The sequence below is a fragment of the Camponotus floridanus genome, unplaced genomic scaffold, assembly GCF_003227725.1.
Source record: "Camponotus floridanus strain SB8 unplaced genomic scaffold, Cflo_v7.5 scaffold38, whole genome shotgun sequence".
NCBI lineage: Eukaryota > Metazoa > Arthropoda > Insecta > Hymenoptera > Formicidae > Camponotus > Camponotus floridanus.
In genome coordinates this window covers 192,401-207,390 of record NW_020229525.1, presented here as the reverse complement: position 1 = coordinate 207,390, position 14,990 = coordinate 192,401, and the positions used below count along the sequence as shown (strand labels likewise).

General features: G+C 31.6%; 2 protein-coding genes across 5 annotated transcripts in view; one reads left to right on the top strand and one right to left on the bottom strand.

The window, feature by feature from the left end:
* Positions 1-8,479, top strand: part of LOC105253425 (ankyrin repeat and BTB/POZ domain-containing protein BTBD11) — a 68,858-nt gene extending 60,379 nt beyond the window's left edge. For all 4 annotated transcript variants that reach the window (XM_025411161.1, XM_020028173.2, XM_025411162.1 and 1 more), the window contains 12 exons: positions 3,001-3,208; positions 3,311-3,553; positions 3,864-4,343; positions 4,498-4,828; positions 5,025-5,260; positions 5,372-5,574; positions 5,733-6,482; positions 6,689-6,957; positions 7,077-7,282; positions 7,402-7,695; positions 7,858-8,040; positions 8,119-8,479. In XM_025411161.1, coding sequence (XP_025266946.1) covers positions 3,001-3,208; positions 3,311-3,553; positions 3,864-4,343; positions 4,498-4,828; positions 5,025-5,260; positions 5,372-5,574; positions 5,733-6,482; positions 6,689-6,957; positions 7,077-7,282; positions 7,402-7,695; positions 7,858-8,040; positions 8,119-8,325 — 3,610 coding nt within the window. In that variant the 3' untranslated portion in view covers positions 8,326-8,479. The remainder of the gene's footprint in view (positions 1-3,000; positions 3,209-3,310; positions 3,554-3,863; positions 4,344-4,497; positions 4,829-5,024; positions 5,261-5,371; positions 5,575-5,732; positions 6,483-6,688; positions 6,958-7,076; positions 7,283-7,401; positions 7,696-7,857; positions 8,041-8,118) is intronic.
* Positions 8,480-11,679: 3,200 nt separating this feature from the next.
* Positions 11,680-14,974, bottom strand: LOC105253420 (syntaxin-12). Its single transcript, XM_011261457.3, has 6 exons — positions 14,543-14,974; positions 13,310-13,513; positions 12,988-13,153; positions 12,738-12,868; positions 12,168-12,301; positions 11,680-12,015 (listed from the first exon to the last, which is right to left on the bottom strand). Exons 2-6 carry the CDS (start codon positions 13,510-13,512, stop codon positions 11,840-11,842), a joined length of 810 nt encoding a protein of 269 aa, XP_011259759.1. The 5' UTR covers position 13,513; positions 14,543-14,974; the 3' UTR covers positions 11,680-11,839.
* Positions 14,975-14,990: the final 16 nt, after the last annotated feature.

Below are 14,990 nucleotides of genomic sequence, written 5' to 3'. Positions count from 1 at the left end.
TGCCTCTCAAAGTCTATAATAAGGGCATTCGAGTTTAATGCCTTCAGAATCACTTCGTCATTTATCTTCTTTAAAATTCCTTTTTTCCACAGAACAAATCTCTTTTTTTTATTTGAATTACTAGGTAATGTTTTTGTAAGCGATCAGCAAACGCTTTCAATGAAATTTAATAATAAGATAAAATAAAAATATGTAATACATTTCTGTTAAATTGCAACAAGCAAAAAATTGAGATACACAAGTAATTGTACAAAATTTTATGTTTAAATTATTTTTACATCGTGAAGTTCTCAGAATACATAATTATAACATTTATTTTATATGAATTATTAATACAAGATTAATGATTCGTTTTTCTACCGCCGGATTAAATTGGATAATCGCGGACTTTGGCTTGATCCATTCTCGAAACAGTCGTGCATCTAGAAGTGAAATGCGAGGATTAAACGGTCGCAGATTTTTCCCATAATCGTATGCCATAACTGGGAATTGATTCGCTACCTGCATTGCTGCATTTTCCGCATATCTCTCCTGTATCTCTTGGATACCGCGAGCGCGCGGTTTGCGCAACGCAACCTTAATGTTGGATTTGAAAGTTGTCGAAGCCAAGTCCCTCTCGGCATCGATATCGACTAACAATAGTCGCGCGATCGAATATAATAGCGTTCATTTGAGGATTTCGAAACGCACGCATTTCGATATCGTATTTTTGTAGTTGCACCCTATAGGTGGGGAACACGTGCGCGGCTATACTTAACTCGATTTAATTACGCGAATAGACATGTTGTTGGCCTAAATAATTTTGCCAACTGCGCGATAATTGCTCATGCGTTTCTGATAAAGCATTGCGTTCTCCCCGAGTGCTTTCGATATCGCTTTCTCGAAATACATAAAGTGATTATGTATATTGTCAGATTTTGAAATATAGGGTGCTTGTTCTCCTTAAAAAAACTTAAAAAAACTTAAAAATTCGTAAGGATTTTGTATATGGAAAAATCAGAGAATTCGTTTCAAATTTTATTGGGATTCCGGGGAAATTTTTCAAAAAATTTTCTTTCTTTTTTTTTATATTACAAATAAATAAAATTAATTATGTATGTTTTTAAAATATAATATAAATATATATATATATATATTTTTTTTTATTTACATATTCAATGTTTTAACGAAATCTTGAACATGCATATTTTTTATTAAAATTTTTGGTAAAAGAGTGAAAATGTTTTACAAGAAAAATATTTTGAAGAAAAATATTTATCTTACCAGTTTAGTTATTTTTTCAATACACTTGAAAATCTAACACTTAAATAGCTATATGGTTTTCTTTCATAAAAGCGAAAAATGTTAGAAAATTAATAAAAACTTATTTTAGAAAATTACATTAAAAAATTTTCAAAATATTGTCTTGGAAATTTAAATGAAAATACTTAAAAAAATTAGGAAATTTTTTACTGAATCGCTTAAAAATTGATAAATTACAAACATGAAAGTATATTTGCCGAAAATATTTGATAAAACGTGAGCAATTCAAGATTATATACAAAAATATTTAATAAAAATAATTCGGGATTATTGTGTATTTTTTAACTCGATATATTTCAAATCAAATATGTTTTTAATTGCACTTTTTCGTTGCGAACTAAATGAATTTTCGCGCAAAAATGTCTTATACATCAGCGTGGCATATTCTAGAGTGAAAAACATTTTTCTGAGTTTACAATCATTGCAACGGTTCATAAGTATCATGAATCTCATTACGGCAAGATGAACATAATTCCGTTTATTCGCGGATATCTTTCGAACATCTCGCGAAATAAGCCATAGAAATCAGACGCGGCGTTAACATGTTGGATTTATGATATTTTCGAGAGTAAGTTGTATAGGAAGAGAGAAAGAGAAAGACAAATCCTTTTTTTTCATGGAATGTGTCTATTTCGCGTGCAATATTATGCATTTCTTCACGAGAGATAAGGCCATCGAAAGCAAGCATTATTTCTACGACAATTAAAGAGATGCCAACCTATCCAACAGGATATCGCATATCATTCGAGAGAAACTTACATACCAGGTGATTCGAGAACATGCTCGCTACGGACTCCAGCAAGGATATTTTTTTGTTTAAATCGGAGTCGATTTCTCTTTAGTAAAAAAAACTTGATTTTTTTAAAATCTTGATACGAATAATTTGATCGAATTAAAATATATTTAATTAAAATAAACTTTATTCAAAATTAAATATATATAAAAGAGAGGATAAAATTTTGTTGTTTAATTTTATCACTGAGACTTGGCGAAAAAATGTTTATTTCCAATTATTCATAAAAATGATGAACGTTTTGATATTTTTTTCTTCAGAAAAAAATATCAGTTTCAAAGAAGTCCAAACATGCGTCTGTAAATTTCATGACATTAGTATCAAAGGGTTTTATGTTCCTCGCCTACGCGATGCATGTTCGAAGATATTTCACCTGTACTTCTGAGAAAGTCAACACGTACATTGGTCTCCGTTAGTTTCATTTATCTGTTCTCTCATAGCATGATAATGTAATTATAGGTGAGGAGATTTATGATAGAAAATATCCGAGATATCATCGTGAACATAATCTTACTATATTCTTATGCAAAGTATTCGAAAGAAGTTTCTTCTCGAGACAAGAAATGTGTGTTCCTCTCATATCGGATATAAATTAATCTTACAAAGCTTTCGTCAGTCTGTTATTGCGTAAAACATTAATAGAATAGCGTATATACTTATGAAAGATTTATTAAGCTCTTAACAAAATAATACGTATGGTATTGATGAGCACAATTGATATCGTAGTATTCCTCAGCTTTAATAAACTTAATAATAACAATTTTTGAAGATATATATAATTTAATAATATATATAAAAAATAAATAATAAATAATATATAAGAATAGTAAATTACAAAATAAATTATACATAATAAATATATGAATAACATGTCGATCAAATTATTAATCAAGATTCTTTTATAGGCCGGGTGGTGGCAATAGCCGTGAGATATTTTGTCCCCCGTACTCTAAGGATTTTACTGAGAATTCACCCAAAAACGGAGTCCACGATATGGTCCACATGATACCGGAAAGAGATACGGACAGCGTGGCACCGACACCAACCCCGCAACAACACCCACGTCATTCCCAACATCATCATCTTAGTTTACATGAACTCCGTGCACTTCAGGTATGTGGAAATATTTCAATCTACGATAAATTCACGTTAAAAAACGAATGTGTGTGTATAGTATATATCTGATTCTTAATATTTTTCTGACATTTTTTTCAGAGACGGCCAGAATGCACTGGTAACAGCTCTTCCGATGAGAACCGATCTTCTGGACACGCGAGCATGTCAGACACTGGCGGCCACACGAGTAGTAGCTCGCCACCTCATCGTCACCACAAGACACATAGTCCTCAACAACTGAATGCCGTACCCGAGGACGATCGACTCTCGGCGTCGGTTACTCAGAGAAACGGCAAAAGATCTGGCCAGAATCGTAACCGGCATAGAGCTACTCCTGCCAAGGTTTCAATGAAGCTGCTCTTCTAAATATCAGTCGAAAATAATTGAGATTTTATCAATTCTTTATTATTCTTTTTCTTTCGTATCATCTCTAGAAAAAAAGAATAGAAAATCAGTTAAATTTCAGTAGAATAATAAATAAAATAAAGATAGAGATGTGATAAAAAGTATTATAGACATTAAATGTGGAAGTAAATATTAATGAATATTAATACTTGGATTCATAAACGTTAATTAATCAATTCAATTAAAATATATGTAGAAAATTAATGAGATTTGTTTCGCATCGTATTGTCTCTTATTCTGATTATAGTTGCAGGTACCATGGTCGGGCTCCGGTTTGGAAGACATCAAACTGGCGATTCAACAGCTGACGATGCGTTCACACAAATCTTCGTCCACGTACTCATCGCTGAGCGGCTCGGAGAGTTCGGAGCCAGCGGTGAGAAGGTTGATGCGACATTCAAGTCTGGAGACAATCAACACCAACGTGACCAGTGCTGATGAGTTTGTCTGGGTGGATTCTCACAATCGTTTGGTAGAGCTGCAACAGCTACCGTGGACTCACCACGACGTGTTACGCGTACTTCAGAACGGTCGTACGAGGGAACACATGGAACAGGTCTCGATGGAGACAATTCCGCGACTTTCCTATCTATTGCAACGTGCGCTAGTCAGGATCGGTCGCGAGACTCAGAGACTGGCAAAGCCCATAGGTCTTTGCAGCAAGCACGAGGTGTACAGCGCCTTCAAGATCGTGCTCTGTCCGGCTTTAGCGGATTCCTGCACCAAGGTAGACTTTTAGAAGAAACTGCAATTGTATTAGAAAGAAATGTGAACGTTATTATTATCATTAATAATTTAATATTGTTAATATTTTAATAATAATTTAATTGTAAAACGTTCAGCTAAACGTTAATCGTTGCCATCTGATATTTGATTGATAGGCCTGCCTTCGAGCCGCCGCTATGTTCGCTGTGTCTGGCGATCAGTTGAAACAATCGAAAGCTTCTCGTTCGGGGTTGCAATTACCCGTTGGACGTTTCTTACGCTGGATGTCTGACGTGAGACTCGGTCGGATGATCCATGAATACGCCGCGATATACCTCACGGCCGGAATCGAGAATCTCTTGGAGGAGATATTATTGCAATGTGTGCCGACTGAGCCACATACGACTCTCACGGCGACGATGCTGGAGCACGCTATAGCCAACAGTGGTGACTTATGGGGACTGTTACAACCATACGCGCATTTGAACGCTGGTCGAACGGCATCAGGTTCGTCATATTTTTTGATAAAAAAAAAATGCCACATAACTAACGTTACATTATATTTATTTAATTACCTCTCTTGGCAGATGTTTAATTTTCATCATATTTATTTATCTCTAATTAGCATGAGACACTGATTGCGCTGATAAAAAATAGAGAAATATATGGATCAATTAATCGTATTACATATTTCTTATCGCAGGTGCTCTCGCGATGCCTCGCTGGGCAAGCATAAGTTCCTTGAACTCGTCATCGTCGTCGCGTAGTGGACGAGACGTAATCCAGTCGGCTTTGGAACCATCGTTACTTACGACATGCGTAGGCTCGATGTCGGAATTAATAGATCTGATTTCCAAAGTTGCACAGGCGGGACATTGCCCTATACCGCTAACAACGAGAGCGTTACACGCCCTCTTTTATTACATGAGATGTTCACAGGTATATAGAAGATACAGTTTTATTTCGAGAGACTTAAAACGGAAAATTTATCTCAGATTTATATTTATGAGAGTGCGCAACTAATTTAATTCAAAATTTGTATTATTTAAGCTCGAACATGGTGAACGTGGATCTGGAATACAAGAATTGGCATACGAACGAGCCTACGTGGTACTGCCACCGTTGGTGGAATGGCTACGGGTAGCTGCAGCACACGCAGAGCACAGACACGGTCTCGTTGTGGATCAGGTGGACATCAATCAAGCTGCCCGGTTATTATTGCCTGGCGTAGACTGTCCCGTCCGACCGATAAGGTCAGTCAGATTTTTTATTGAAACAAAATAATTGTAGACTAAAACAGAAATGCAGATTCATTCTAATTTTACGATTAATCTTGTTGATTCTAAAGTCTCCAATATCCAAGTTATGAGAGTTTTGGCAATTTTATTATAAAATCTATATGACTTTACAGTTCTGAGGAGATCGCAGTATGCTCGAAGCGCGTCGACGATGCGGAATATGTCCGATTGTTAACGTTAGACATGGCCTTCAAGATGTTAATCAGCGGTAGAGCGGATCTCATAGCTCAGGCGATGCCGTTGTTACCTTCGACAAAAATCAATACAGTGAACGATGCTGGATTCACAGCTTTGATGCTAGCGTGTATCAACGGTGACGAATCAGCCGCAACGGCCCTGCTGGACGCCGGGGCGGATTTAAATATCGAAAGCCCATCGCCGGTAACAAATTCGTCGTTCAACACGCCTTCCAAGATACCACAAACTTCTTCTTCTAGTACACCGAATATTAGGAGTCCGATCAATCAATCGATGATGATGACGCCGACTGGTAAAACAATATCAAATGCGAATATAACATCCACTAGCAGCTCGGGTAATTCCAATGGAATTGCCTCAAGTGGTGTATGCTACCCGCAAACCGCCTTCAATGCGGAAACGCAACATTGGACCGCTCTGACTTACGCGGCTCTATTGGGTCACTGCAATATCGCAAGGATATTGCTGGAGAGAGGTGCCGCGGTGGAGGGCGGTGCGAAGCTCAGTGAGGACAAATGCACAGTTACACCTCTACAGGCAGCCACAGCATCAGGAAACAATGAAATGGTTGCTCTGCTCTTGGCACACGGTGCGCAACCATTCTTATCCACTCTGATTAAGGATTCGTTCTCTTACTCGGGTACCGCGCAACGTGGTTGTTACAGGTAACAAGTGTTATTTTAGTTTTGTATTTCAATTGTATTTATAAATTAAATGAAATTTCGTTGAAAAATAATGAATAATTTTTTGGAAAAAAATTTTTTTATAAAAACATTTATATTGAAATATTTAGATGAATACGTTAGAAGAGTAGATTAGAGTATATTAATAGAAACTAGAATTTTTAATTTTATATTCGTGATGAAAATAGCGCAATATCGGTGGCAACGGCGCATGGCCAAAGAAGCTGTCTTCATCAACTGTTGTCACACCCACTCAACTTCTCAGCCAAGCGTGGAGAGAAGGAGATATTATCTTTGGAAGAGATATTAGCGGAAGGTAATTCCGGTACTAATTCTCAACAGCAGATTGCTGAAGGGAAAGGAGCTCGCAGAGAAGGCAAAGAACCAGTATTTAATAAGATACAAACAAAGGCGTTGCAGGAAGCGATGTATCATAGCGCGGAAAGCAATCATTTAGGTAAAATAATATAATTCTTAAAAATTAATAGTATAATATATAGTGTATTAAAGAAAGTTTTTACATCTTTTATATATTTTCATATATTTTTTATATATATTTTTATTACACTTTAATAGATATTACCATGGAACTTCGTGGGCTAAAAGTAGGTTGGACATTGCATTGCTGGATGCACAGTCTCGCGACGGCTCATGAAATGCGACTGGATTCAGTTATAGATCAACTACTTCAAGACTTTCTTCAAGTCTGCCCGGACGATTATTCTACACAATTCGTGCAAGAGTGTCTGCCCCTTTTATTCAATATCTTTAGATATAGTAAGGTATATATAGAGTCAATTTGCACATTATTGTTGATTTTAAGATTAATTTAATTTAAATAACAAATATTATATATGCATTGATACAATTCAAGGTCTCATTTGTATTTTTTTTTTCGTAGAAGGAAGACACGACGCTCTTGCTCGCTGATATATTTTGTACATGCTATGGCTGGGAGCCGATCAAACCAATTAGAGATACCACTCTATCGAGCGGATCGAGAATCGATCCGAAATTTGTGAATAATCCCGAGTTAAGTGACGTACAATTTAGAGTTGAAGGTCGCGTTTTCTACGGTCATAAGATTGTATTGGTTACATCTTCCCCGAGATTCAGAAATATGTTAAGTTCAAAATTATGCGAAGGCAATCCCCCTATTGTGCAGATCAACGATATAAGATATCACATATTCCAGGTATGTAATTATATTTCTTATATGATAATTGTAATATTTTCTTATTTGAAGTTAAACGTTAATTAACGATAATTAAAGAATTTATATATATTTTGAATAACTAATGAATATCTTACTAAAGACGAAATGAGGATTGTTCTTAGAGATATATTTCGGTTTCAGATGGTTATGGAGTTTCTTTATCACGGCGGTTGTGCTACTTTAGAAGTTAATCAAAGTGACGTCTTAGAATTAATGGCGGCCGCCAATTTCTTTCAACTCGATGGCTTGCTCAGATACTGTGAAGCACAGTGTTCCACAATGGTGGATCTTGACAATATCGTTTCAATGTATATTCACGCAAAGGTATATTTTTATAACAACGTATATTCCCTAAGAGTCGCTTAGTACTTGAGACTAACTAATTATATCGAAATTGTTAAGGTGTATAACGCAGCACAACTCTTGGAATATTGTCAAGGATTTCTATTACAAAATATGATGGCCCTCCTGACATACGATGATTCAGTCAAGCGTTTGTTGTTCGCGAAAAAGTTACCGAATCACGATGTTCTCGCGGGTTTGTTGCTCACACTGCAATCGCGAATAAAGGTCAGACGATCTCAACAACAAAACAAGATAAAAGCTTAGGTTGTTTCTTCGGTTGAAAATAACTAAGTATGTAATTGGAAATAAGCATAAAATGAATGCGCAATTTAAGTTTCTCAAGTTACAAGAGCTATGTCAAAATAAAAAGGATTGTATATGATTTATCTTTTAAAAGACACTCTCTCTAAGTATAATCTTAAATACTCTGATTAAATTAAATATTATTATATTCTAAAAAATCATGTATAAAAAAATTTCATTGTATTTGCGACGATTTTAAATATCGTAACTTTAAATTGTTAGAAGAACAAATTTATATATGTGTGTATTATAATATAATATCATAAAGCATAAACAATAAAGATAATAGGAGATTCATATGAGAATCGCTGCTCTTTACAAAGTACTTTTTTTTTACTTTTTTGTAAATAAGTTAATACGAAAGTTTAGATATTTTTATGTGTACATCACTTTTCTATGCATTTATTATAAAAATTGAATTTTACTTATGATTAAACGAATTTTCTGGCAACAGAAGATCTGTCCACAATATAATATGTATATATTTTATACTGAAAAGTAAATGTAAGTTTTTTATACTATGTACAAGTTATATATGTAACAAAAACTTGTTATTAAATATAGTAATTGAATTTTTTTATATTAGCAGTCTTAAGATTCAATAAAATCGGATATTTCTGATTTTGTGCACATGTATAGTACACTTCATATATATATATATATATATATATATATATATATATATATATATATATATATATATCTATGTGTGTACCTTTTTTTAAATATATTTTTGAATACAATTCCATGTTGTAATCATGTAACATACAGGATACAAAAAATTCTTATTTGCAAAAAACAAAACATAATTTAATGCCTAATATTAATTTAGCATATACAAATCAACAATAATAAAGCTATTATACTTGACATTAGCGCAAGTATCGTTATCAATGTTATAGCACTATTTATTTAAAGGTTAATGATTAATTGTATATACAATAGTCAGATTATAATCTTAATTATATTATATGTTGGATTTTTAAGGATCCGGAATGCCTAATAATCATATAATCATATCAGAATCGAGTCATCATAGAAAAGTAGCTGTCTCAATCGAGTCTATTTCTTCCTCTTATCTATCAACACTTATAATTTTAAATCCACTTTATATAACGCGATATCACTTTAACTCTATAATTATAAACAATCGTTTTGATTTTGAAATTTAATCAGGCGCAGTGACATTTCAAATCTTAAAGAAAATTTTGAGATAAATGTACATATTGTTATTTTGTATATATATTTGTTCTGTTACATTTTCTATAAATTTAATCCGTATTATTATTTCCACATATTTCTATTGCTAAAGAAAATTTTTTCTTTATAATTATTTTTTGATAATTGATGAAGTTAACATCCAAGTTAATCAGCATCTCCATACACAAATTGAGGTAATTTTCAATAAAATTGTGAAATTAGATTTATTAAATAAAGTTTATAGAAAAAAAGATACAAGCTTAAGAAAATATATAATTGTGAAATAAAATTGAATTCAGAAAATGTGGTTTCTTAGCAATTGTATTAATACACAATTTTGTTAGAATTATTTTTTCATTAAAAAAACTGAAAATCTCCTAAATTATTACAATTTTTATCCATCTGATTTAATGATTGGTATTTTAATATAACTGGACTTTAATTTGTACTGTAACATGATTAAATCAATTATAGTTAGTAACACACTGGACAGAATAGTAAAGTATATAGCAAAAAACTATTTTGATTAATTTAAGAACCAAACATATATAAAAATTTTTTATACAAATATAATTAATATGTATAATTAATATGTGTACGTATATGCAAAATTTTGTATTAATTTACTTATAGTTAATGTACGCGTCGTTATTTATTAAATATTATTTTATGTAGCATGATGAGAATAAACATTTTTGCACAGTTTGATGCCCATATGCAAAAAACTTGAATACCTGTACCTATTTATAAATCTGTGTTTACAAATAATTTTACAGAATTCTAATTCCTAATTCTTTTAGATAATATTTTAAATATAAATACATTTTACTAAAAAAACGCATCTCAATTGAATTAATACATCAACAATATAAAATTTTTGGACCTATAAAAAATATTAATAAATTTTTGTAAATTTTATTATTAACACATTAAATTTATTATTGACATATGTATCATTATTATATAATACTGTTAGTCTTGCTATGTCTTTGCTTGTCTGTGTGGCTACTTGATTGGTACTTAATTGTATTACATGTCTGAAAAGAATATTTTATATGTATTGATATAAATTTAATTTTAATTGCTATAAAGTTTAAATTAAATATTCTAATATTACACATACTTCTGAATTTTTTATATATAATATTTCTATTATTATAAATTAATGAATCAATGATATGTATAGTAGGACGAAGCGTGGCGCAATAGATAGCGCACTAGTCTACAAAGACAAAAGCCCCTGGGTTCGATTCTCAGTAGAACCAAAAAATTGTATTATAAATACATTTTACTAAAAAAATATAAATATAAATGTAAATATAAATACATTTTACTAGAGAAACGCATCTCAATTAAATTAATACAATTTTAATTGTATGAAAATAAAGTAGGTTTTCTAATGCGAAGACTAGTCTATCTACAATGTTAATCATATATGTATTAGTGGTAACATTTTTACTGACAATAAGACTATAACCATTGCTTTCCGAGAGAGGAGCGAGCGTATAGAATTTTTCGGTTCTACTGGGAATTAAATCCAAGGCCTTTGGCTTTGTAGACTAGTGCGCTATCTATTGCGCCACGCTTCGCCCTACTATACATATCATTGATTCATTAATTTATAATAATAGAAATATTATATATAAAAAATTCAGAAGTATATGTAATATTAGAATATTTAATTTAAACTTTATAGAAATTAAAATTAAATTTATATCAATACATATAAAATATTCTTTTCAGACATGTAATACAATTAAGTACCAATCAAGTAGCCACACAGACAAGCAAGACTAACGGTACTAATGAGACGTGGAAATAAACAAAAATTACAAATTGAAAAACTCATAACAGACTTTAAAGATGAGCTACAGAGATATTTTGATATGCAAAAGATAAATGTTTATGTGAGATATGAATTTTATACGTGTTACACTATATCGTTTTAAAAAAAATTTAAAGAAGCCTATGTATCTCTTAAAAAATTTAAAGAAGCCTATGTATCTCTTAAAAAAATATAAGAAATTATTTATATTTATAAACAAATATATATATATATATATATATATATATATATATATATATGTAAAATATATACATAAAATAAGTCTCTTATACATTCTACATTTCACATTTCTTACATTTGTAATTCCAATGCATACAAATAGAGAAATCAAGATAAATTTTAAAGAAGTCAATTTAATCAACTTTATGAAACACAGATTGAGACAGCCCTTTTCATCTATCGGTAAAATCCGCATAGAGGCTAGGAGCGCTAACTTAATTTAATGACTAGAATAACAGTTAATACAATGGCAACTATAATCGCAAGTAACAACAAGATGTAAACTTTTCGACGAAATTTACTTTGGTAATTACTTCCCTTTACAAGTTCCTGCGCTCCTAATTCCACATTGCCGTGTATATTCTCTATGTGGTTGTCGATCGTATCTACAAGATAGTCATTAGCTGTAGTTAAATGTATTTTATATTTTATAACAAAGCAACACACAGATTTTGGATTTTTCCATATATCCTTCATATTGTAAAAAAGTTTACCAGTGTATCGTAAAATTATATTTTAATACTAAAATTATACTTACCAATAGTATCACCTTGTTGATGCACCAGTGCTGCGAGTTCGCGCATAATTTGATTTACATCCAGAATATCTCCCTCAATTCGTTTAATCCTATCTTCTCTCTCTAACAGTAGTCCTTGTTGGAACTCGAGTGTCCTAGGCATGCCATAACACACAATAATTGTATATAAATGTTGTTTTCATTATCGATATTATGTTATTCATTGTTCTTTATTGTTTTGCATTGAAACTAACTTACCATACACATAAGAGTGTATTTTATAACTTCTCTATATTAAAAATACATGTGATAATTAATTTTTCACACACACTGTAATTTGAAATTCAGTCTATTTTGTCATATATACAATCCACGATTTTTATTTTGTCTCATTTAGAAAATCTTACATTTCCCATTAGCTGATACAATTACGATAGCTTCTATTATTATAGCATTGTGCAATATGCGACCAATGGAAACCATCGCTTTTGTTCCAACTAAGCAAATAGGTAAGATTTCCTGTATTAATTATAAAAATTACAAATATCGTATTGTTTTGTGTAAAGTACAAAAATATTAAAATTTTCGAACCTTTGTGTAGTCCTATGTTCTTGTTCCTGTGCTTGAAGTAGCCGTTGCGTTTCTTCACCATCCTCCCCATCCATTGAATTTTCTATATTAGTTATAGCTAAAATATGTCTCTTCATCTTCTCTGCAATTGACTGCAAAGAGTATTTTGTTATTAATTTAAGATCAAAATGGAAATAGAATAGGTATTTCATAGAATTGTGTATTCAGTTATATTTTGTAAGTTTCTGCAATCAAAAATGTAGACATTTACCTTTTGCATATCAGAATATCTCTGTAGCGCATCTTTAAAGTCTGTTGTGAGTTTTTCAATTTGTAGCTTTTGTTGTTTATCGCCACGTCTCATCAATACCGTTAGTCTTGCAATGTCTTTGCTTGTTTGTGTGACTACCTGATTAGTACTTAATTGTGTTACATGTCTGGGAAGAATATTTTGTATATATTAGTATAAATTTAATTAATTGGTATAAAGTTTAAATTAAATATTCCATGTAATATTACATGTACTAAATTTTTTATATATAATATTTCTATTATTATATATTAATGAATCAATGATATATATTTCTGCTTACACTTTGTCTCTTAAACCTTGATTATCTTTACTGGTTCCAATATTTTTATAAGCTCTTTCTAAAGTTTTCCAACTTGTGTTAATCGTGTATATGTTAGTGGTAATATTTTCACTGAGACTATAAAGTTCGGTAGGACTAAATCCTATTTCAGGTACATCCACCCGTTGATCCGTAGATCCATAGTTTTGCGAGCGCTGAGCCATTCTAAAAAGAAAATTCTACTTAATCTTTGCGCTAAGAATCATAAATGTAGGAACTTATATAAGCAAATTTTTAAATTGTTTTTGTAACTTTTATCAATGTTTGTATATAAAAGCATTTGTTTACTCGTTCACTATTAATATTGCAAATATATATATATATATATATATATATATATATATATATATATACATATATATATATATATATACTCCTGGACAAAATTAATGCATCATTTTTTTTACTTTTTCTTTAAAAGCTGATATTTAAATTTTTATGAAAAATTTTAAAGAAAAAGTGAAAAAAAAATTATGCATTAATTTTGTCCAGGAGTAATTTATATAGATATATGCATGTATAATGAAATAAAAGATAAAATTTATTAAAAATAATTAAAAATAGTTAAAATAATTATTCTCATATAAAATACTAGAAAAATAAAATAACAAAGGATTTAAAAAATCACGTATGTAATTTATATATAGCTTATTCAATATATTTTCTTGTAATATATTTATATGATGTGACCTTGTATGCTTCTTATATATGTAATACAATGAAATGACATAGTCATAAATATTTAATATGATGAAATATAATTATATATAATAAATACAAATTATTTAAGATATCATATCAAGGACATCTTGGACAGCTATTACTTATGTTTATTAAAAATAAAATCCATCTTAATTTCACTTTTTATATTTATATTTCTCTTCAAAAAGAAAAATTGTCCATTATTTGTATATATTATACATAGCAATTATTTTAAACGTTTAGAAATTATCCCCGGTCAGTCTACTTCTCGTTTCTTACACAATGAGATATCTAGACAAATAAACTTACAAATATCTCGGAGCTAAATTTACAAGACGTGCTCTTTGTTACAATGACATATATGGGAGATTTAACATCAAACTCGAGCTCTCTCTAATTCTGTATGACAAACGCTTAATTGAAGGAGGGGTTAAATTAGGGATACGCAAATCGGGCGTGCGGATGACACCTCGCGAGATGTCGGTCACTAACCTGAGTCCGTTCTTTATCACAAGTGTCCTTAAACGTATAAATATAAATCGTTCCGTGTGGAATTACATTTAAAAACGCGCAGAAAAGTACCTTCCTGCACGAATTGGATCAGAAACTGACAGTTGCCCAAACGTTCTGACGCAACGGCCGAGTGACAGCAGACCCTTTGTACTCCCGTCCGTGTACGTTGACAGAGATCTGATTTACCGACGTGTCATATTTTTCTTTTCTTTTTTTTCCTGGGCACGCGCGAATTTACGGGAAACGCGACGATGACGGATCTGTCGAGGTGAATTTTCCAATTTTTCTCACAATTTTAATAACCTGCAACGAGACGTCATTCGTTTTCGGAGAAACGGAAGTCGCACCACTAAAGTCAAATTGCAACTTCGCGATCGTCTTCTCGTCGCGTATGAGATCGCGGAAATCGCGATAGAAATTCGACGAT